At 40.1% G+C, this 25,587-nt stretch overlaps 1 protein-coding gene across 3 annotated transcripts in view; it reads left to right on the forward strand.

Annotated features, from left to right (window-relative positions):
- The first annotated feature begins 798 nt into the window (after positions 1-798).
- Positions 799-25,587, forward strand: part of wwp2 (WW domain containing E3 ubiquitin protein ligase 2) — a 176,423-nt gene continuing 151,634 nt past the window's right edge. Inside the window, exons 1-2 of one of the 3 annotated variants that reach the window (XM_033035734.1) lie at positions 799-876; positions 15,657-15,740. In XM_033035734.1, coding sequence (XP_032891625.1) covers positions 15,671-15,740 — 70 coding nt within the window. In that variant the 5' untranslated portion in view covers positions 799-876; positions 15,657-15,670. Of the gene's footprint in view, positions 877-15,656; positions 15,741-23,066; positions 23,072-25,587 lie in introns of those variants that run through there. The other 2 variants (XM_033035733.1, XM_033035735.1) reach the window with 2 other exon arrangements.

The raw sequence follows: 25,587 nt of genomic DNA on the forward strand, positions 1-25,587 counted from the left end.
GTGCAGGGCTGGTCCCGACATTGCGCGGGGCTCTAAAAATCTTGCACTGTTCGAAAATCCCGCGCGTCAAAGGCCTGTCGGCCCGCAGCCGCATTGAGGCCGTACGCAACTTCTCGACGGGCGTACGCAGCATCTCGACTCCGTACGCAGCTCGACGTCGTACGCAGCTCCTTGATGTCGTATGCAGCGTATTGACGGCGTACGCCTAGCGCGTGGCGTTGTGCGATGACATCACCGCCCAGCGTGCCGTTGCGCGATGACTTCACCGCCCGACGCCATGCGACGTCCAAATTCAGTCGGCCCGCCTCCTGCCCAGCTGATTGGTGAGTTTGACGTAAATCACATCACGCGTGAACTTTGCGCGTACTTACCGCGAACTCAGCCCGAACTTGCGCGAACTTCACTTCCGTTTGGTCGCGCTAGACGCATGCAATCGCATGCTGGTGGGACAGGCCCTTAAGAAGGAACTGCAGGTGCTGGTTTAAACCGAAGATAGACACAAAAAGCTGGAGTGACTCAGCGGGACAGGCAGAGTCTCTGGGGAGAAGGAATGGGTGACGCTTCGGGTCGAGACCCTTCTTCAGACTGAGTCGGGGAAAGGGAAACGAGAGATATAGACGTTGAAGTAGAGAGATAAAGAACAAATGAATGAAAAATTAAAAAAAGAACGATGATAAAGGAAGTAGGACATTGTTAGCCGTGGCTCGGTGTTCGCTCGTGGCGAGTGAGTGGGAGAGCGCGGCCCAGGCAGGATGCGCGAGGTGTTGTCGTTGCCATGCCGCGCCGGTACTTCCGGTCAGCTGACAGCGCCGCCGGTTCGAAGGAGCGGAAGTGGAAGCGGCAGCTGGGGTAATGTCGGAGGCCTGAGTAACTGAGGTGAAACATTAATTGACGCTGCTGGCAGTTTGAGCCTTGGCACTTAGATCCAGTTCATTTCTGTTATATAAGGCTTGTGGTTTTAGGTAGGGGGTAGGTTTGAGCACGCGTGTGTCTGTCTGTGTGAGTGAGGGAGCCGGCAGTGATGGGCGACAGAACAATAACAATCGCGTTTCTTTTGGGCACAGAAAACAAACCGCTGCAGGAACTGAGTGGGTCAGGCAGCGTCTGTGGAGGGGAATGGACAGGCGACGTTTCGGGTCCGGACCCTTCTTCCTTCTACAGAATCTACCTGCCCCGTTGAGTTCCTGCAACACTTTTATTGCTCAAGACGCCACCATCTGCAGTCCCTTGTGTCTGCATCTGTGAGGGTGAGGGAAGAGAGAGGACAGCAGTTAGTCAGTTAATCAACCTTTTAATCATTTGATCTATGTACACCCCGGAACTTTTAATTCGCATGCTCAACAAGGTAAATTCAGGAATCCTGGTTGCTTTCATACTTTGCTTCCTGGTCAATTCGCCTAATTCACCTTTCATTAAATGCCCCCTGTGCCTTGAAATTCCAAAGCGACACCTAGTGGAATCCTTTTAATTATTTTATAAAGAATATTCTGAGCGATTTTGCGTCCTTCAGCTTAAAAGATCTGAATATATTAGTACAACTGTTTATTTAGCCGGTATACAAAATCTAGACTTGACGTGATCTTCTGAAGCTTGAACTTTCTCGCTTAGACGCTGTTCATATCTGAAGATCCAATTAATCCTTGCTTGGTGTCTTAAATGTCCCAAATGTCTCGAGATGCGTGTAACTTGGATTTACCTAATTATAAGGCTAAATATATTGCCTGGAAGTGAGTCATGTACAGATACATTAAATCCAAATCTCTTGGATTTTTGCCCACTTACATTTCTTGCCCTAAAGCTTGCAATGGCACTTTTAAAGTTTCACATGATTTTCTTGTCCTTTCTTGGAGGTGCTGTGCAGTATATCTGGGTGCACCAAACCACCCGAATTTTCTCTACTTTTTTTCGGCTAGAGTGACGACTTGACATTTTACTCATTATGTTCCATCTTCCATGTTCCCACTAATTTCCTTAGTCTTTCTATATTCCTAAGAAGCCTCTCTGTATTTTCCTGAGGAATTTTACTCTGATGTGACTATCTGATCATCTGTGAACATAACAAATTGTGTTCTCTTTTTCAAATTACTGATGGAGAATGTGGACCGTTTAGCACCATATTAATTTCACCCTCTTTATTTGAAAATGACAATTTATTCTTACTCTTTACTTTATATTCATACTTTATACTTTATAGCATCCATGTTCAGAAACAGCTTCTTCCCTACAGCCATCAGGCTATTAAACACTACAACCTCATATAGGCTCTGAACGACAATCCTATTATTATTATTGTTGCGTTGTTTTGTTTGTTATTTGAGTGTGTATGTGTGTGTGTGTGTGTGTATATATATGTATACACACAGGTATGTTGTGAGCATGTGTATATATACACAATGAGCTTTTCTTTTCTCTCTCGTTTGTCATATCATACTATGTTTGCATATTCTGTTGTTCTGCAGAAAGTAAGAATTTAATTGTTCTACCTGTGACAATAAAACACTCTTGACTTGGAAAACCCCCCACCTCATTCCACCCACAAGATGAATATAAGAACTATCCACTGATAAAAGATAATCAAGGGATATAGGGAACAAACAATTTAAGTTAGTTTCTGTTACTAGAAAAATAATATGAGGTAAGTTAATGGGACTAATGCCTGTCAAGCACCCTGGACATAATGGTTTGCTTCCAATGGTCTTAAAGGAAGTGGATGCAGTGATTGTAATATACTAAAATTCCCCAGACATCTTGGAGAATTGGAAAATTATAAATGTAGCTCATCAATTCAAGAAGAGAAAGAGATAGGAAGCAGAAAACTAGGAGCCACCTATCCTAACCCTCCCCTGCAGATGTCAAGCTTGCCTACTACAACCAGGGAGAAGTGCTGAACTACTATCTACCTCTTTGATGACCCTCGGATTATCCTTGATCGGACTTTGCTAGCTTTACCTTGCACTAAATGTAATTTCCTTATCATGTATCTATACACTGTAAATGGATCGATTGTAATCATGTATTGTCTTTCTGCTGACTGGTTAGCACGCTACAAAAGCTTTTCACTGTTCCTCGGTACACGTGACAATAAACTAAGCTGAAGAAATGCATTATTAAGGAGATAGTTGCTCGTGATTTAGAAGTTTGTAAAAAAATGAAGTTTAGTCAACTGTTTTATGAAATGGAAATCATGTTCAACAAATTTGTTCGGGTTCACTTTGGATGAAGGGGAGCCAGGATGGATAAAGTAAAACTATTTTTGGATGGGCAATCAGCAACAAGTGAGGTGCTACAGTGATCAGTGCTGGGGCTTTGATTAGATTGATGTAGAATTGGAAAAGGGTGCGTGGTGAGGGTACTATTTCTAAATTTTCTGTTGATGCAAAATTTCTAGGTTAGCATGTTCTGAGGACGATATAAAGAACCTGCATAGATAGGCTCAGTGAGTGGACAAAATGTTGAAAGAGACTAATAGGAGAACAAGTGAAGTTATTTACTTGAGAAAGAATGACGAAGCAGATTATTATCTAGCAGATTATTATGAAGCAGATTATTATCTAGAATGGGATTACAAATCTTGTAGTACAAATGATTATGGAGGTCTTGTTTGTGAAACACAACAAAAAAGCATGGAGGTCCAGTAAGTAAATAGGAAAGCCAAGAGGATGTTGACCTCTATTCCAAGGTGAAGTGAGTAGAAAAGTAGGAAGCATTTGATGCAACTTTGTCAGAACCTGCAAAGGGAGAGAAGGAATTACGTTTCAGACAAGATGAACTATGGGGTATAATTTCACAAGAAGAGATCACCCTTTTAAGACTGAGAGGAGGAGGAATTTAATCTCTCAGAAGATTGAGAACCTTTGAAATTCTGTGCACCAGAGAAATATGGAACATAGTCATTGAATATATGCAGGACATAAATTGACAGGTATTTAAACTATAAGGAAGAAACAATAAAAAACATAATAGGGGCAGGAGTTGGCTATCCAGTCCTGGTCCACCATTCAGTATGATCACAGGTGATCATTTATTCAGTACCCTGTTCCAATTCTTTCCTCAAATTCATTGATCCCTTTTAGCATTAAGAAAACCATCATTGTGAATATATTTACTGACTAGAGAGTATTCTGAGGGATAGGATATACAGGCATTTAGATCGACAACGGGCGATTAGGGATAGTTAGTATGGATTTGTACGTGGGAGGCAGTGTCTCACAAATCTGATTGTGTTTTTTAAGACATGACCAAAAAGGTCGATGAGGGCAGAACTGTAGATGTATATATGGACTTTAGTAAAGCATTTGACAAGGTTCCGCATGGTAGGCTGCTCTGGAAGGTTGGATCGTATGGGATCCATGCAGAGATAGCTGAGTGGATAGAAAATTGATGGTGGAAGGTTGTTCTTGGACTGGAGGCCTGTGACAAGTGGTGTGCCTCAGGGTTCAGTGCTGGGCCCGTTACTGTTTGTCATCTATATCAATGATTTGGATACGAACATACATGGCAAGATTAGCACGTATGTAGATGATACAAAAGTGGGTGGTTGTGCAGATTGTGAAGATGGTTGTGAAAAATTGGAGCAGGACCTTAATCGATTGGCCAGGTAGGTTGAGGAATAGTTGATGGAATACAGAGAAATGTGAGGTGTTGCATTTTGGGAAGTCAAAGATAGGCAGGACCTACACAGTGAATGGTAGGGCTCTGGGGAGTATTGTAGAGCAGAGCAATCTAGGAGTGCAGGTGCATGGTTCCTTGAAGGTGGAATCGCTGGTTGATCGGGTGGTCAAAAAGGCTCTTGGCACATTGGCCTTCATCAGTCAGTATTGAGTACAGAAGTTGGGAGGTCATGTGGCAGTTGTATAAGATGTTGGTGAGGCCGCATTTAGAGTATTGTGTTCTGTTCTGGGTATCATGTTATAGGAAAGATGTCAAGCTGGAAAGGGCACCGAGAAGATTTACGAGGATGTTGCCAGGACTAGAGGATCTGAGCTATAGGGAGAAGTTGGGTATGCTAGGACTCCATTCCTTGGAGCACAGGAGGATGATGGGTTATCGTATAGAGGTATATAAAATCACGAGAGGAATAGATTGGGTAGATGCACAGAGTCTTTTGCCCAGAATGGGTGAATGGAAGACCAGAGGACATAGGCTTAAGGTAAAGGGAAAAGATTTAATAGGAATCTGAAGGGTAACTTTTTCACACAGTGGTGGGTGTATGGAACAAGCTGCCAGAGGAGGTAGTTGAGGCTTGGACCATCCCAACGTTCAAGAAACAGTTAGACATGGATAGGACATGTTTGGAGGGATATGGACCAAACGCGGGCAGGTGAGACGAGTGTAGTTGGGACATGTTGGTCCGTGTGGGCAAGTTGGGCCAAAGGGCCTGCTTCCATGCTGCATCACTTTATGATTCTATGACTTTGTCCTACTAATGTGATGGAGAATTCCACAGCTTCAGTAAATGTTCATTGCAGTCCCTCCATAAGAGCATCCATCTTCGAACATGGAGCCAAAGTTGCACAGATAGCACCAAATGGGGTCTCACTTTGGCCCTGTACAGGTGCAGCAGGTCATGTTTGCTTCTGTGCTGAAATTCTCTTCCATTGAAGGCCAATGTCTCATTTGTCTTCCTATCTGCTTGTTGCATCAGAATGTTTACTATCAGTGACTCATGAGCAAGTAATACAGAATGTCTCCTCTTTTCCTAATCTTTCACCATTTGGATAGCAATCTGCCTCTTTTTTTTGGAACCATTCCTTCCATTCTTTTTCCCACTTACCCAACTTGTCTAAAGTCAGGATACCAGTAACAATTTGGAAATGGTGTCGAGCCCAAGATTGAATGGACCATAATCTTTAGTTTTTACCTGCTCCCATGGGTTTTATGTTCTCAAATGTTGTTTAATAATCTCTTGAATGGCACCTTATTTAAAAACCTTCTGAAAATCCAATTAGAACACACCCATCAGTTTCCCTGATCTTTTCTGCAAATTGCAACTTCAGAAAACTTGAACAAATTATCTAATGTACATAAAGGCATTGAAATGTTAAAACCTTAATTTTCCCGATTAAGAGAAATGAATGGTTTGAGTTAGTAGTTTATTTTGCTCCTTTATTGCTTATGCTTATTGTAACATTTTCTAATGAATTGCACCGTGAGTATGAATGTGCAATGAAAAAGTGTGCAGGGAAGGGCAAGGTTTAGGGTCTCAATTCTGATCAGGTGTATTCAATGTTCATTCAAAGCAGAAATACTTGATACCAACACTAAACTTCAGTTGTCATTATATCCTTTGTACTATTGTAAAATTCGTCCATTTTCTCTTTGATGAACTTTTCTCAAGTTTTTGTGAATCTATTATTTTTGAATATATGATAAATATTTTTGAAGATTTACGAGTATGTTGCCAGGACTGAAGGGTCTAAGCCATAGGAAGAGGTTGAGTAGGCTGGGACTCTATTCCTTGGAGTGCAGTAGGATGAGGGGTGACCTTATAGAGGTATATAAATTCTTGAGAGGAGTAGATTGGGTCAATGCACAGAGTCTCTTTCCCCGGAGTAGGCGAATTGAGGAGAAGAGGACATAGTTTTAAGGTGAAGAGACAAAGATTTAATAGGAATCTGAGTGGTAACCTTTTCACACAAAGGGTGGTGAGGGTATGGAACAAGCTGCCAGAGAAGGTAGTTGAGGCAGGGACTATCCCAACATTTAAGAAACAGTTAGACAGGTACATGGATAGGACATGTTTGGAGGGATACAGGCCAAACGCGGGCAGGTAGGATTAGTGCAGCTGGGACACGTTGGCGATATGGGCATGTTGGGCTGAAGGGCCTGTGTTCATGCTGTATCATTCAATGACTCTAAGCATACATGAGGAGCTAGGAATCCCTGGTGACAGCTGGAATAAGTAATATAATTTGTCTAAGAAAGAACTGCAGATGATGGAAAAATCGAAGGTCGACAAAAATGCTGGAGAAACTCAGCAGGTGAGGCAGCATCTATGGAAGAATATAGGTGATGTCTGAAGAAGAAGGGTCTCGACCTGAAACGTCACCTATTCCTTCGCTGCATAGATGCTGCCTCACCCACTGAGTTTCTCCAGCATTTTTGTCTACCAGTAATATAATTTGATCAGCTTTTCAAGCTAAGCGTGGATCCCCTGCAAACTTTGGCAGATTTGGGAGAATTTTTAAAGGAATCTTCATAGGCTGTTTGGCAATCCAAAACAAGAAGCTGCTATTGTCAGAAGAATCCTTCGGACCTTATTTTGTTTAAAATTGTTTAATATCTGTAAGCTCCAGAAAAGAAAAGAAAGAATACCAATTTTTAAAAATGCTAAAATGATAAATTTGAGAACTTCATTTTTGGAAATGGAAGGATCTCTTGGTTAAGGAGTAATATATTCCGTGAAGCCACGGTATTGGCCTGAAATTTTTCTGCAATGTATTTGATACACATGGCATTATTTTTGCTCTTTTGACTTGGTATTCTGCTTGTAAATTGTCCATTAAATAATGCACACTTGTAATTTTGAGAAATTGATAAAATACCACGATAAAAGTTGCATTCATTTTTTAAAATCTTTTTGCTATTGTAGGCTGACTGTAGTTCAAATCATGAGAATAAAGAAAGACAAGGTATTTTTTAAACTTTGTTGAGTGGGTCTGCCAGAAGGGATGAGATATGCCAACGGACATAATTGTAAAAACTCAGGAACAAGCAGAGCATTATGTGTTGTATGCTGGAACATCAAGTGATTAACTTCAGCAGTTTCAAACGATGTTTTGTGAGTTACTGCGGATTAATTGTCTGTTGCATTACAGTGCAAAGAATGTAGTTTGGGGATGCAGGCAGCATTGTGTTCTGAGAAAATAAAACACAGCTTGTGTTTTTATAGCTGCCCTATAAATATTTTGGATAGAATGTAAATGTCTGCTTAATAGCAGAAGCCTGAAAAATAGCATGAATTGTCATTCTTCCCAAAATGTGCCACATGAAATTGTGCAGGAGTAACTTGGTAGTGAAAAATAGATCATGTTTCAAATTATTGTGTTAAGTGGTTCAAGATACTTGGAAATGGAATTTGATTTGCCATGAATCAATTGATATATTTTTTTAGTTCATTTTTATCTAGACTATGAAATAACCAGAACAAAATAATTATTAGGAAATAGATTTTGGAACGGTATTGATCACCTGGCTCCCAATAGGGGAGTGGTGACATATTGAAAAAAAGCTCAGATGCATAGGACTCATAGCTTTACATCAGGAATAATGTGCATAGGAGTGATCGCACCATTAGATAAAATAGGGTAATGAATCCTTTGGGGTGGGGGGAGCGTTCAACTCTTTATTTGAATATTTTTAATTATCTGAATATTTTAATGATTATTATTATTTAAATTCATAAAACAGAATGTAGAACAGGAACAGCTCTTCAGCCCATAATGTCTGTGCCTACCAAGACGCCAAGTTAAATTGCACACCTGCCTGCTCATGGTCGATATCCTCCATTCCCTGCCTGTTCATATGTCTGTCAAAATGCCTCTTTAAAAATGACTATTGTATCTGCTTTCACAACCACCTCAGCAGCTTATTCCAAGCACCTACCATTCTCAGTGTTAAAAAAACGTGCCTTGTATATGTCCTTTAAACTTTCACCATCTTAAAGCTGTGCTCTCTAGAATTTAACATTTCCACTCTGAGAAAAAGACTGATGATCTATCCTGTCTATGTCTCTCATAATTTTATATACTTCTATCAAGTTGTCTCCTCAGCCTCCACGCTCCAGGGAAAACTATCCAAGTTTGTCTGACCTCTCCTTATAACTATTACTCTCAAATCCAGGCAGCATCCTGATGAACATCTTCTGCACCCTCTCCAAAACTTTCACATCCTTCCTATAACGTGTGACCAGAACTGCACACAATATTTCCAAATGTGGCCTCACTGAAGTTTTATGCAGCTACAACATGATTTCCGAAATAGAACTGCATCCTTGGATAAGAACTGAGCTTTCAATTTTTCATAGAAAATTAGCATAGTGCATCATAAAGTGATGTAATGACCACTGGCTGTCTTTTTAATTTTGGTTGAAGTAGAAATTGGATAACCTTTGGATATTAAAGGATAATAATGTGAACCCTTTGCAAAATAACTAAATGCCTTGCATTATTTACCAGTCTTCCAGTAAAATACGCCTCCATACAGTAAGGCAAATTCTGCATAGATTTTTATTGTGGTGCCTAATATACTTGGCAACTTTGGTACCTGAAGTACGTTTAATCCTGGAGTTTTTCCCTGAGGGTTGGCTTTACATTAGATGCAATGTTTGAAGTCAAAGATGAAAGTGTTACAAACACTATATATCTTTCCCACAAAATATTCACCATATTTTCTCCGTGAAATGCTTTTCTAGTTGTTAGTAAAGAGAAATTACTTTCTGGAATTTCACCTCAAATAACTTCATTAATTTCTTCCTGAGGGAGAAGCTTTCCGCAGTCCATTTTTTATTTGTGTAGTTATTAGCGTAAACTAGAACACGACATATGGCACTTGTTCAGCATGGATTCAGCTAAACATGAATTCATCTGAATGTGCTATTCAGTTTTTATATTTTAACAAAATTAGTTTAGTGTAATGTACCTTGCATCATTAGTAGGATATCTGAATTAATTTTCATGAAGCAGTTACGATACAGAAATTAACTGGTTACTTGTGCCTTGGAAGATCAAACGATGAGCTGAAAGATTCAGCTGCCCGGATTAAGCTTACCTTCCTTTGCCAATTCCGCAGAGGAATGCTGGTTATCCACGGTTCACTGTTTTGCAGGCTATAAGGTGTATGCCCAGCCAATTCTGGAGCTCAGCTGTTGGTACATGTGATTTCCCACTGCAACCAGATTAACCATTGTCCAGTCTCAGAGCTTTGATGTGCTAAGAAGAGAGATGGACTTTGCACCTGGTCTTTCCGCATTTTACCAGAACTGGCTGACGTAAGAATTGTGTTTATGGAGTCACCAATCCCATGAAAAATGGTTAATGTTTAATGTTTTTAATAGTCTTTTAGCACTTCAGTGTTTTTTGTTAAACTCATTTTATTTTGTTTGATTTTTCTGTTTACTATCAAAGTAAATAAATCACTTCCTGTGATGAGCATTTACCTTCATGTAAGGTAAAATGCTCATAGGAGATTTTATGCGCATTTGCTTTTGATGTGCAATAATTACTTAATTGGCCTTTCTGATTTTCTTGATTGAAGCAAGAAGAAAATACCAGGTGAACTTACTGCTTTTCTTCAAAAGGTGCTGTGGGATCTGTTTTTTTCAGCTGCATTAACAGAAAATAACTCGTATAATGTACAATCCAAGTGGTTGCACACATGATTCTCTGTAATGCGGCAACATAAGACTCCGATAATATACCCCAAAAAGATTTGAACAGACTGTTTTATAGTGGTGAGTGGTGAGCCAAATGAACTAAGTAAGTGCTTTAAAATTAAATCACAACTTCAAACATAATTGTAAGGGAAAGAAAAGGAAAATATCACAAAACAAGAAACAGTAAAAATACACAACTAATCCCAGCACCAGTAAAAAAACAGGTAAAAATTAAGTTATTCTAACACTGCATCGTCTGTAATCTGATTAAACTAGTTTTGCTTTGGGACAACATTGGAAACATTTTGCCAATTTTAAATCAAATGAACTCTTTGCAGTATTTTTATTCTATTATTAATCCCATGATAAGAGTACTGAAGCATCAGTTGGTTGGCTTGCAGTGGATAACCTCTACTTAATTGAGAAGTTTAAACAAATTGTGTTTAGGGTGTCCAATTTCTTCCTTGCCACTCAATTTTTTATTCAAGGTTATCAGTGCTCAATTAACGTAGCGTTGAATCATCAACTGAAAGCACTTAACATTGATGTTTAACACCAATTCGGGGTGAATTTAGAATGCTGAAATGCCATTTATCTTGGACCAGGTGTCACATCCAATTCTGTTGATGGCAAATTGTGACTGTTTCCTGGTCTACTAACATAATCAAGACACAAAAAATACCACAAGCCTCAATTTCCACTATATTTCTGATCATATTTGGAAAATTTAAAAGCACTACTGCCTTAGTTGGTGCCATGAAGTTATGAATGTTCATCTGTACAATCTCAAAATGTTCTCTGCTAATAATGCCACAATGTCTACTTACAGATATCTATTTTGAGAAGCAATTCGTTTATCAACACCAATTAAAAAAATTACGTTTACAGTTGCAAAAGTATTCTTGTCTCTTTCACCCGTGCAAAACTCATTGATTTCATCAACTTCACTAATCTTTTCCCCACCCTCATATTCTCGGACTATCTCTGACATCTCTCTCCCCTTTCTTGCTCTCTCTGTCTCCATTACAGGGGACAGACTATCGAATGACGTCTACTATAAACACACTGACTCCAGTTATCTGGACTACTCCCACACTGCTAATCTTGCAAAGATACCATCCCCTACTCTCCTTCTCCACCGCATCTGCACCCAAAATGAGGCTTTCCAGTCTAGTGCATCCAAGGTCCTCTTTCTTTTGTAAAGATGGTTTCCCCCGCCATTGTGAATAGATCCCTCGTCTGCATCTCTTCCGTGACCAGTAATTCTGTTCTCGCTCCCCTTTTCCCCCCCCCAAAATGAGTTCACCCACTATTCAACGCATCCTTCTCCAAACTTTCTGTCCTTCAAAGTGATCCTACCACCAGTCACATCTTCTCTGGAGAAAAAGAACAGGTTTTGGGTCGAGACCCTTCTTCACACTCTCGACCCGAATCGTCACCTATTCCTTTTTTCCAGAGATGCTGTCCGACCCGCTGAGTTACTCCAGGTTTTTGTGTCTGTCTTCGGTTTCAACCAGCATCTACAGTTCCTTCCTGCACACCAGCCATATCTTTCTATTCCCACCACTTTCCACAGAGACCACTCTCTCCACAACTCCCTCACTAGGTACTTTGTCCCGCAACCACAGAAGACCTATGCCCACTTCTCCTCCTACATGTCCATAGAGAAACCCCAGCAGCCCTTCAAGGTGAGACAGAGGTTCACATGCACCTCTTCTAACTTCATCTACTGCATTCGGTGCTCCTGATTTAGCCTCCCTTATATCACCTAGACCAATTGTAGATGAGTTGACCTTTTCTCCTGCTGGATCTCCCGGTTGCATCCTCCATTGCTGTAGTGATGCATGTGAACTGGAATAACAGGACCTCGTATTCTGCTGGGGGTAGCTCACAAGCTAACATTGTACGAACATTGAATTCTCCAATTTTACATAACTAACCAACAACCCTCATCCCCCACAAACCCTCCCTTTTTTATCCTCTCTGCCGCTACCTCCGCCTCTGGGTTTGTCCTGCTCCCACCTATATTCCAGCATTCTCCCCACCTACTACAATCAGTCTGAAGAATGATCCCGACCCGAAACATCACCTATCCATGTCCTCCAACCACACTGCCTGACCCGCTGAGTTGCTCCATCACTTTATGTCTTTTTCCACATAGAGATATTAGTGCAGGCCACCTGGAATGCCATTACAACCTCGTGAAGCAGGTTTTATGCAGCTTGAAGTTAATAACATTATTTGACAAGGTATTTTTTCTTAAGTTCATAAGTGATAGGAGCAGAATCAAGTCTACTTCGCCATTCAATCATGGCTGATCCATCTTTCCCTCTTAACCCCATTTTATTGTGTCCCCATAACCCTTGACACCCGTACTAATCAAGAATCTATCCATCTGCCTTAAAAATATCCATTAACCACCTTCAAAGTCTTCTGTGGCAATGATTTCCACAGATTCACCACCCTCTGACAAAATAATTTCCTCATCTCCTTCCTAAAGGAACGTCCTTTTATTCTGTGGCTATGACCTCTGATCCTAGACTCTCCCACGTGGAAATATCCTCTCCACATCCACTCTATCCAGGCTTTTCACTATTCGGTAATTTTCAATCAGGTTCCCACTCATCTTTCTAAACTCCAGCGAGTACAGGCCAAGTGCTGTCAAGCGCTCATCATATGTCCACCCACTTATTCTTGGGATCATTTTCGTAGACCTCTCCAGTGGGGCCCAAAGTTATGAACCAGGTGATGCTTCCAATTCCGATTGGTGATAAATTGCTGCTGTTTTTTGTGCACAAACTTATTCAAGTCAATTAAAAATACCATAACACGCAAATTTTACCGGATTTCTGACTGTTTGGATAATTAAAACTCTTAGCTGGTGCCATGACATAGTGAATGTTCATCTGTGTAAACTCGAAAGTTACGCTGCCAATTATGTCATAATGCGTATTGTAAGATCTAATTTTGAGAGAAATTAATATACTACAGAATTAAGAGGGTGAAAAGCTACTTAACTATTGTGCACTTGTTTTAAATAGTTCAGATTAACAAATTTTTCAATGATTTTCTTTAACCCATCCAACCACACTGTTACATGCCTGTCATTTCCCATCCTGTCACCTCGCTTCACCTGTCGCTCTTTGTATAAATCTATCATTCTGTATTTAGAAGAAAACAATCAGAAGGGTTAAATAAATGTTTGTACATGTGTTCATTTATTCAGTTTATTTGATAATTAAGTTTGTCAATAACAATCACAATGTATTACTGTTCGACTGATCAATAATTGATATCTGCTTTGTTTGATACTATGATTGATCATTGCACTCGTCTGGAATTGCTCCATTATTATTATGTTAGGCAAGCTGGCAAGAGAATAAAGCATTTTGCTTGATTGCCTAAGTTACACCTGTTTTATAGGTCATAACAACCTGCATAAATGTGACTTGTGAAATGGGTTATGTAGAGTAAAAAGAATTAGATGTGGTGAAGAGTATTTTGAAGTCAATAATTCATTTCTGGATTTGTTTGAGGCCCTTTACTTGTTAGAACATCCAACAGTAAAGCACCCGACAGGCCCTTCAGCCCATGATGTCTCTGCTGACCATCATGCCAAATTATACCTATCTTATTTGCCTGTTCCTGATCCATATCCTTTCACTCCCTACATGTTCAAGTGCCTGTCTAAATGCACCTTAAACACCACAATTGTTTCTGTTTCCACCCCCTCCCCTGCGCCTACCTCCTATGTAAAGAAAAAAACTTGCCCCGCGCATCTCCTTTAAACTTTCATCCTTTAGTCTTCTCATCTTAAAGCTATGCCCTCTGGTATTTGACATTTCTATACTGGGGTAAAAGGCTATCTACCTTATCTGTGTTTTTCATAATTTTATAAACTTGTACCTGGTCCTTCCTCAGCCTCTCATGTTCCAGAGAAAGCAATCCATGTTTGTCCAAATTATCTTCCTTGTAGTTCATTCCCTAATCCAGGCAACATCCTGGTGAATCTCTTCACAGCCTGCACAGCTTTCCTGTATTCGGGCAACTGGATCAGCACACGATAGTCCAAATGCGGCGTAACTAGTTTTGGCTGCATCATGACTTCTTGACTGTTGTACTCAATGCCTTGACCATTGAAGGCAAGTATGTCATCCTTTATCTACTTGTGTTGCTACTTGGAAGGAGTTATGGACTTGCACCCTGAAATCCCACTGTACATCATTACTCGTAAGGGTCCTGCCACTTTAACATGACTCCAAAAGTGCAACACTTAACACTTACCTGAATTAAACTCCATATGTTATTTCTCCACTCACATCTAAAACAAATCTTTATCCTTTGACAACCTTCTTCGCTATCCACAGCTTCATCAATTTATGTGTCATCTGCAAACTTACTAATCAGCCCATTTACATTTTTTTTCAAGTCATTTATATACATCGCAAATAACTGAAGGGCACTGATCTCTGCGGAATATCTCTGATTACTGATCTCCGCTGGTCACAGACCTCCAGTCAGAGAAACAGCCCTCCGCCACCATCCTCTATCTTCGATAGCCAAGTCAATTTTGTATCCAATTTATCGCGTTGCTGCATCTTTGTTGTGTGTAGAATGGTCAGGGGTACTTGCACTAGGTTATCATTCAGTCTATAGTAATCTTTAAGAATTATGAGAATACTGCGTATACCTGTAATATAACAATGGGACGGGAAACAAATTTGCTCATTTGAAGTTGATAGAAAAGGTTGAATATTTTGTCTTTAGAAATGGCATGGGAACTGACAGAATATTGTCAGTTTTGAGAAATGCTTGTATTTGTGTAACACCTTTCATATTCTTTGCAATATGTTACATAACCTTCATTTTGCAGCAAGTGAAAATAATTATATGGGAATGAATGAATGAATTGACTGTGGTATGAATTGTATATCTGGATGAAATTTTAGAGTAATGTAACACAATTTCTTTAACAAAACAGATCAATATGTTAGCTACAATAATATGTATTTCAGGGTAGATAGACACAAAGTGCTGGAGTAACTTAGCGGGTCAGGCAGCAACTCTGGAGATAAAGGATGGGTGATGTTTCGGGTCGGAACCCTTCTTGAGCCTGAAGAGGGGTTCCAACCCGACACGTCACCCATCCTTTTTCTACCGAAATGCTGCCTGAACTGCTGAGTTACTCCAGCACTTTATGCGTATCTTCCGTATAAACCAGCTTCTGTATTTCCTTCCTACACATGTAATTTAATATGTTTGATACATGTTTATTTATTTCCAGAGTGGTGTGATGTCATGGCAACTGCCAGTTCTAATATTGCTGGACGTGACCAAGCCTTGGAAAAATCACAACTGAATTTAAAAAGTAAGTCCTGAGTTGGTTGATATTCATCATTTAGTGATACAAACATTGTGGTACATAATTGATGAACCATAACACTTTTGGCTAACCTCTCCAAATCTTTCCCCCCTAACTTTGTCAAATAACTAGTCCTGATACTGTGATACAAGAAGTAGATTTATCTGGAACGGCTCAAATATTGACTACTATAACCAGATCAGTGTGCAGATTTTTGTATTTTGTCAAAATTATTGTGGCCTCAAAATTGTGTTATTGATAGAAAATAGTTATTGAAATGGTAGCTGATTTAGTCGTAAAGACAATTGTATTTTGGGGGATTTTGCCACAACAGCAAAATTTAAAATCTTAATCACAAAGATACAAGTACATAGAATCTTCCCACAAATCTCTCCTATTTGTGATAAATGTCTACATTTAGAGGCTAATTTAACACATACGAAATAACTTCAGAAGTTATTAATACAAAACTGGACACAGACACAAAATTAATAATACTTGGAATATCAGAACAAAGCTTAACACTCACAACAAACCAAAGAAACTTCCTCAATTACAGTATAATAACCGGAAAAAAATTAATATTCAAATTTTGGAAAGGCCCTACAACCCCCACAATTAAAATGTGGATTACGGAAATGTCGGAGACCCTATACTTAGAAAGAATTAGACTTGTCTTAATGGACAAACAAGATCTTTTCCATAAAATTTGGGCTCCATTCATTAACTATCTGAAGGGATAGATTGGCACAGCACGAGGACCCAGCTGAAACTTGAACTCAGGAACAGATGAAAAGCTATACTTTATAACCTACAAACCTATCTCCATTGATGTATTACAGGTAACCCATTCCACCTCCCTTGTTTTTCTGTTGTGTTTTTTTTTGTTTTTTTTTTGCTTTCTTTTTTATTTGTAACTTTTTCTCGCTTTCTATAAAAAATAAAAATACTAGAAGCAGAAGTAATTGATAATGGAAAATTTTAATAATGTATGACTGATGTATATGAAAAGTTTTTTTTTTACTATAATATGTAACTACATTTTATAATATGTCTACTTCTAATAAATAAATAAAAAATAAAAAAAAGATACAAGTACTTGAAAGAAAAATCTTAATCATTTTGCATCTTTATAAATATTACTACTCTGCTGAATGCCATCTTAAGTTGACTCTTCCCATCCGGACTAACTGTCTTTCTAATCTTAAATAGATATGTGCCATTTTGGTTTACATTTTTGCTTGAGGTTAGTGCGGATAACTGAGCTTCAGCATTTTAGGTGTTCAGTTCTGTGGGCAGCAGCATCTTATCTGCCATATTTTATGGATGAAGATTGCCAATTGGATCTAAACCATTTATCCCCTAGGTTTTCCAGTTTAGGAGAATCATTTCGGGGAAATTGGTTGTTTATATTTTGATCCCTTTCGCAGAAAAGTTAAATCATAGAATGAAGCACTTCAGCCCATTGAGTTGGCTCCATGCAAAACCAATCTGGCTGTTTTTCATTCTCCACCCTTTTCTACAGCCTTGCAATATTTTTTCTATCAAGTCGGAAGCCAGTTCCCCGTCGAGCTTCTTTGATTGAATCTGCTTTACCTGTTCCCTCCAGCAAGCATTCTAGATTGTTGCTGCTCACTTCTTTCAAGATAATGTTTATCCTTAAGCACTTTATTTTTCAAACTAACAGATTGCCTGTAGTGTAACAGTTGATATGTTCAGTTGACGGTTGGATTTAATTCCAAAATCAGCCAATTAACTTCAGCTACTCCCATCCGAGCTGTGAAAGCTGCATTGTTCACTGATTGTACATGCAGTTTCATTTGTGGTCTCTCAGATAATAAACCTACATTTATCAGCATGTGGAAAGACTATGACTCTTTTCAAACTTAGGTTAATAAGTGGCAAGAAAAATGGACAGTAAAATAAGGTAAGCCTCGTGACAATTATCACTGAACAATGGCCGGTCCCGAGAAACTAATTTTACATGCATTGGGGCTCTTCTGCAGAATAATATTTTAAATCAAATTTAATTTCAAAATGTCATGGAGAATTAATATTTTTGCCTTTTCCTTTGAATCCTATCTACATGTCTAAATCTTTTTTTTACATTGCTGCCTGTGAAAATTCTGCACTTGTCCTACACCATCGAACTCCATAGATGGCGCTACATTCAAAGTACTGCTGCCATAAAGGAATATTGAAAGTGTGCTAAATTTTTGGGGACACCTCTTTTCGACTTTAATGCCAAGCATCTTCCTTTCACTGCTGTCTGAAATATTCAAATCTTCATAGTCCGAATATTTTGAATCTGTATTTGAATCTAAATCTAATCTAAAAAAACCCACAAAAATATCTCTGAGGTTCAAGGTTCCAGCTCAACTGATATTTGTACTTGTGTACTTGTAGAATCCAGGATCCTAATTCTTTCATTGTGCTTTTCCTTTGGGGGAAAAAAAAAGGGAATTTTATCCTGGTTAGCAATTATTGTTCAACAGCCATTCAGCAGCCATTATCCTTGAAGAAGGGTCTGAAGTAGGGTCTCAACCCGAAACATCACCCATTCCTTCTCTCGAGAGATGCTGCCTGTCCTGCTGAGTTATTTCAGCTTTTTGTGAGTAGCTTAGGTTAACCAATTATTTATTCCATTGCTCCTTGTAGTTTTTTTCGCCCCTGGAAAACAGAACTAAACTTAAGACAGTAATGAAATGCTACAGGATAGCCCATTAAATTCTAGTCAGTAATTATTCACAGTGAAAAAGAATTTAATCATAAAACATAGAACAGTAGAGCACAGGAACAGGCCCTTTGGCCCACAATGGTTGTGGTGAAAGCGATGCCGAGTAAAATTGATCTTATCTGCATTTACATGATCCATATCCCTCTATTACTTATTGTACCTATCCACTATTGTATCTGCCTCCACCACCTCCCCTGGCTCCCACCACTCTCTGTATAAAAAACAACGACCTGCACATTTCCATCAAACTTTTCTGCCTCTCACCTTTTAGCCATGTATTCTAGTGTTGGATGTTTCCATCTTGGATTGTATACTACTATCAAGTCTCACCTCAACCTCCGATGTCCAGAGAAAACAATCTAATTCTATCTAACCTCTCCCTGTAGCTGACACCCTCTGATCCAGGCAGCATTATGCTAAACCTCTTCTGCACCCTCTCCAAAACCATTCCTGTAATGGGCAAGCAGAACTACACACAATACTCCAAATGCAGTTTAACCAAAGCCCTATTGAGCTGCATCATAACTTCCTTACTCTTATATTCAATGCCTCTAGCAATGAAGGCAAGCATATGATACACCTTTGTTACTACCCTATCTCAAAGGCTTTTGCTGCGTGCTAACCAGTCAGCGGAAAGACAATACATGACTACAATCGAGCCATTCACAGTGTACAGATACATGATGTGAATTACATTTAGTGCAATATAAAGTCAGTAAAGTCCGATCAAAGATAGTCCAAGGGTCACCAAAGAGGTAGATAGTAATTCATCACTGCTCTCTGTGTGGTAGGATGATTCACTTGCCTGATAACAGTTGGGAAGAAACTGTCCCTGAATCTGGAGATGTGCGTTTTCACACTTATACCTTTTGCCTGATGGGAGAGTGAGAAGAGGGAGTGGCCAGGGTGTGACTCGGCTTTTATTATGCTGCTGGCCTTGCCGAGGCAGCGTGAGGTATAAAATGTAGTAAATGGAAGGGAGGTTGGTTTGTGTGATGGTCTGGGCTACGTCCACAATCCGTTGCAATTTCCTGCGGTCTTGGATGGAGCTGTTCCCAAACTAAGCTGTGATGCATCCCGATAAAATGCTTTCTACGGTGCATCTGTAGTAGTTGGTCGGAATTGTTGGGGACATACCGAACTTCCTAAGCCTTCTAAGGAAGTAGAGGCATTGGTGTGCTTTCGTGGTCATTGCTTCAATATGGGTAGTACAGGTGAAGTTGCTGGTGATAGACACAAAATGCTGGGGTAACTCAGCGGGTCAGGCAGCATCTCTGGAGAGAAGGAATGGGTGACATTTCGGGTCGAGACCCTTCCGAGTCTGAAGAAGGGTCTCGACCCGAAACGTCACCCATTCCTTCTCTCCAGAGATGCTGCCTGACCTGCTGAGTTACTCCAGCATTTTGTGTCTACGTCGATTTAAACCAGCATCTGCAGTTCTTTCCTACGAAGTTGTTGGTGATATTTATTCCTAGGAATTTGAAGTTTTCAACCATCTCTACTTCGACGCAGTCAATGCAAACTGGGATATTTGTACCGCTTCGCTTCCTGAAGTCCATCACCATCTCCTTTGTCTTGCTGACACTGAGAGAAAGGTTGTTATCTCGACATCATCTTAAACAAAGGAACAACATTGGCCACTCTCCAGTCCTCCAGGATATTGCCTATGTCTATAGAAGAAACAAAGATCCTCATCAAGCCCCCAGCAATCTCCTCCCTTCCTCTATAACCCATTAGGCCCCGGGGACCTGTCCATCTTAATATTATTCAAGAGCCTCAACATCACCTCCTTCTTGATCTCAAACTGCCCTAGCATATTTATATTCCCCACACTAATCTTGCTGTTCCCCAGGTCTTCTAGATGTAAAGTACTCATTTAGTACCTTGCCTACATCCTCCTATTCCAAGTACAGATTCCTCCTTTATCTTTGAGTGGATCTACTTTCACTCTGGTTATCCACTTATTTTTAACGTACGTACAAAAAGGTGTGGGATTTCCCTTAAGCCGTCTCGCTAATGACATTTCATGGCTGCTTTTTGCCCTTCTAATCAACCGTGTGAGTTCTTTACTACACGCTTTACAATCCTTATAAGCCCCCGATGCCACATTTTTAAAGCTGACAAACACTTACTTTTTCTTCCTGATCAAGTTTACAACCTCCTTGACCATCCACAGTTCCCTGACCTTGCCATGCTTATCCCTCCTCCTTACTGGAACATGCTGATCCTGCACTTTGATCAGCTGGCCTTTCAGCAGCTTCCACGTATCCCTATTCAAAACAATCTTTAAAATTATGGAGTTGTGATCACTATCTCCAATATACTCTTCCACTGTTATATCAGTCACCTGGCCAGGCTCATTTTTCCAATACAAGGTCTTGTATGGTCCTTCCTCAAGTTGGACTATCCACATATTGTTTAAGGATACCTTAGATACACCGAACAAATTCTGCCCTGTTAAAGTTACCCACTACATCAACCCTGTGCTCCTTGCATCCTTCTGTAATCTGTCTACATATCTGATCCTCTATCTCCCTCTGGCAATTGGGTGACCTATAATATAATCCCATTGGAGTAATTGCTCCTTCCTTGAGTTCAACCTGTAATGCCTGAGTCGACGTACCCTCAGAATGTTCCCCCTGATTAGTGAAACACTGATGCGCTGATCATGTGCTGATGTACCTTTTGACTGAAGGTATTAATCTAAAGTCCGAGGAACTTTATGGTCATTGAGAGTGCACAGCCACAGATGGTGGTCCATATTGTCCATTTAGTGTCTCACATAACTTCCCTTAGAGGCAGAAAAAAGGCTGAAATATTTCAGGCAAGTTTTAAGAAGCAAAGAAATGACTAAATCTCTGAATTGCTCTTGGTACCATACACCAGAGTAGATAAAAAGGGAACAATGATGCAAGAAAAATGAACTTTAGATTCATGATGCATTTGTCAAGAAATTACATGCTGTGTGAAGGGATGAGTATTTGAAATGAAGCTACGTGGATGTACTAAAGGGAAAATAAAGACCAATCATACTTTTTCAAGGGTCCCCCCTGTCCCCATTCGTAGTCACGTGTGTGACCAAAAAATATGTAAAATTGTGGAATACATCTCTTCTAATTCTGAAAGCATTACAGGTATATTGTTTTGTACTGTATATATGATCCATATTTTTTTTTTAAGTTTATCAAATGAAATTTTTATATTATGCTGACAATGTTTGTTTAGGGTCAGAGGTGAAATATGACTGGTCACGTGTGTGACCTCACACGGAAGCATTTTTTTCATAACTCAGTTTTATCTTACAAACTCTGTGAATTTTAAAAAGCCAGAATGATCCTATCTTTAGCAGACATGCATTATAGTTCTGTAGGTAGGAAAATAACAATGAATAATATTAATCTCTTACAATAATTTCTTAATATATTACTTTATGTGATGCCATCTGGTCACGTGTGTGACATTTTGGTTCACTTTCCAAAGAATGGGCCAAGGTTACTTTAGATCTCCATACCATTTGTTGAGGATGGCAAAATATTGCAAAAGGACTGGGATCGTAATTGTAAGGATTTCAATTACCATAATATTTTCTGGAATTCAATTGTTTAAGGGAATGGAACTGGGGAGGTCGAAGGAGTGTCCCGGGAGGGGGGGGGGGGGGGGGGGGGGGGGGCAATTTCTGCTGTCATTACATTAATTTAATTCGATATGAAAAAAAGGTCAGAAGGAAATAAGTAAAGGTTCTAAGTTGGGCTCAGGCCAATTTTGCTAGACTGCAAAGTAATTTGACAAAAGTGCCCTGGAAACAGCTACCTGAAGGTAAATCAATGAAATTCAGGATAAATCAATTCCCACACAGAGAAAAGGTTGGATATTGACGCACTTGTGCATAGAGTGAAAGATAACGGGGGTAGGGGTGGGAAGGATGGGGAAACTATGTAAGGCACAGAGTTTACCTCAGCAGCAGACCTAGAAAGTGTGGAAAAAAATATTGCCAAGTAAAACAGACATCCAATTATGTGTTCTAAGAACACAAAGAACACTGAGATAACTAAAACCAGGGTTTATGAGTGTAATCTATGCAGAGGATGAAGATGAGGGTGAAATACTGAATGTATATTTTGCAGGTGTCTTTAAAAAAAAGGGAATAATCTGTTTTTCAGGTTGAGGAGAACAAAAATGAAATATTGGGTGGGATAAACAGCAAGAGAAGAAAGGGGATTCAGCTTCTTTGAAACAGGATAAAGCATCAGGGCTGTTACAAAAGCATCAGATCCCAGGCTGTTACAAGAAGGAAGATGTTGTGGAGACTGATTACAACATTTTAAGCTACCTGCTAGAGATTTGGAAGACTTTAATGTTGAACAAAGGGAGGAAGAAATAACCCGTGTTTAAATGCCAATTAACATGAGTGTTGAGCATATTATTGGAATCATTTCTGAGTGATCTTTAAACCTTCATTTAGACAAGCGCTGATTAATTAAGATCAAGAGCATAGATCTGTTAAGGGTCAAGGGACATTAACCTTATTATATGTTTGATGAGCTAACAACAAACATTGATGAGAACAATATGTTCAATGTAATTGTGTAGAATTTAACAAGTCCTTTGATTAAGGACAACGTGGCAGAATAGTCAAAAACCTGAAAATCTATATTACCAGGAGCGATATGATGAAGAAGTCAGCAATTGATACAGGAATTGGTTATGGGGTTGACAATGAGTTGGATGGTTCAGTCAGTTGGAAGGACAAATTACAGGTGGAGTTTAATTTAGAATAGTATGTGACAATGCATCTGAGTATAGGATAATATGATAAACATTAAAGGTGACAGGATAAGGAGAAAAAAACATAGGAGTTGTTTTTTCTTAATTTACTGAGCAAAGAATATAAGAACAATGAGATTGTGCCAGACAGTTGGATCACAGCATGAGTACTGTATGTCATACTTTACGGGAATGATGTGATCACACCAGAGAGGGTGCAAAGTTGATGAACGAAGAAATTGTTAGGACCTGAAAATTGTAGCTATGAGGAAACATTGGATCATCTAGGATGTTTCCTTTCGAACAAAAGTGATGGGTGGAAAAATTAAATTGTACTTAAATCTAGGAGGAGCTGCGGTGGATTAAATGGAAAGGTCCCATTTCATTTGGCTGAGTGATCAAAACTTGTGGGCATTCATTTAAAGTATTGTTAGAAGGATTAGGTTGAGGAAATAGTTATTCATTCAGAGGTTTGTGGAGGTCTGAAATTTACTAAAGGGCCTTATTCTGTGTCAAAATAAGTAATATGTTCCTCTCTGAATCCTTGGTTTGCGAAACCTTTCTTAACACCCCCCCCCCCCCCCCCAGCCCCTTCTTAGGAAAATTCCCCGACAAGCGCAGGTGCAACACTTGTCTCTACATCTGCCCCCTCCCCCATCCCTTCAGCTCCATACAGACATCCCAATAGCTCTTTCATGTGAGATAGTTTACATGCATCTTCTCCAACCTCAACTATTCGATTTGGCACTCGATGTGGTCTCTTTACATCGGTGAGACTGTGTAGACTAAGAATTGCTCTGCTGACCACTTGAGCTTTGTCCGTCAGGGCCACCTGGAGCTCTTGGTTGTCAGTCTTTTTAATTCTCCTTTACATTCCCAAACCAATCTTTCTGTCCTTGGCCTCCTCCACTGCTAGAACGAGGCCACACGGAAATCGAAAGAACAACACCTTGTATGCCGCGTGGGTAGCCTCCAGCCCAATGACATGTACATTGAATTTTCCCATTTCAGGTAACCTCAATGTCCCCGTGAACACCTTTCTTTCCAATCTCCCCATGCATGTGACTATGTTCCCTTTGCTTTCTCTACCTGGGGTGCTCATCACCCACACCCTTTTTCTTCCATAGAAACATAGAAATTAGGTGCAGGAGTAGGCCATTCGGCCCTTCGAGCCTGCACCGCCATTCAATATGATCATGGCTGATCATCCAACTCCGTATCCCGTACCTGCCTTCTCTCCATACCCTCTGATCCCCTTAGCCACAAGGGCCACATCTAACTCCCTCTTAAATATAGCCAATGAACTGGCCTCGACTACCCTCTGTGGCAGAGAGTTCCAGAGATTCACCACTCTCTGTGTGAAAAAAGTTATTCTCATCTCGGTTTTAAAGGATTTCCCCCTTATCCTTAAGCTGTGACCCCTTGTCCTGGAATTCCCCAACATCGGGAGCAATCTTCCTGCATCTAGCCTGTCCAACCCCTTAAGAATTTTGTAAGTTTCTATAAGATCCCCTCTCAATCTCCTAAATTCTAAAGAGTATAAACCAAGTCTATCCAGCCTTTCATCATAAGACAGTCCTGACATCCCAGGAATCAGTCTGGTGAACCTTCTCTGCACTCTCTATGGCAATAATGTCCTTCCTCAGATTTGGAGACCAAAACTGTACGCAATACTCCAGGTGTGGTCTCACCAAGACCCTGTACAACTGCAGTAGAACCTCCCTGCTCCTATACTCAAATCCTTTTGCTATGAAAGCTAACATACCATTCGCTTTCTTCACTGCCTGCTGCACCTGCATGCCCACTTTCAATGACTGGTGTACCATGACACCCAGGTCTCGCTGCATCTCCCCTTTTCCTAGTCGGCCACCATTTAGATAATAGTCTGCTTTCCTGTTTTTGCCACCAAAATGGATAACCTCACATTTATCCACATTATACTGCATCTGCCAAACATTTGCCCACTCACCCAGCCTATCCAAGTCACCTTGCAGTCTCCTAGCATCCTCCTCACAGCTAACACTGCCCCCCAGCTTAGTGTCATCTGCAAACTTGGAGATATTGCCTTCAATTCCCTCATCCAGATCATTAATATATATTGTAAATTGCTGGGGTCCCAGCACTGAGCCTTGCGGTACCCCACTAGTCACTGCCTGCCATTGTGAAAAGGACCCATTTACTCCTACTCTTTGCTTCCTGTTTGCCAGCCAGTTCTCTATCCACATCAATACTGAACCCCCAATGCCGTGTGCTTTAAGTTTGTATACTAATCTCTTATGTGGGACCTTGTCGAAAGCCTTCTGGAAGTCCAGATACACCACATCCACTGGTTCTCCCCTATCCACGCTACTA

Source organism: Amblyraja radiata, chromosome 17 (genome assembly GCF_010909765.2).
Source record: "Amblyraja radiata isolate CabotCenter1 chromosome 17, sAmbRad1.1.pri, whole genome shotgun sequence".
Taxonomy (NCBI): domain Eukaryota; kingdom Metazoa; phylum Chordata; class Chondrichthyes; order Rajiformes; family Rajidae; genus Amblyraja; species Amblyraja radiata.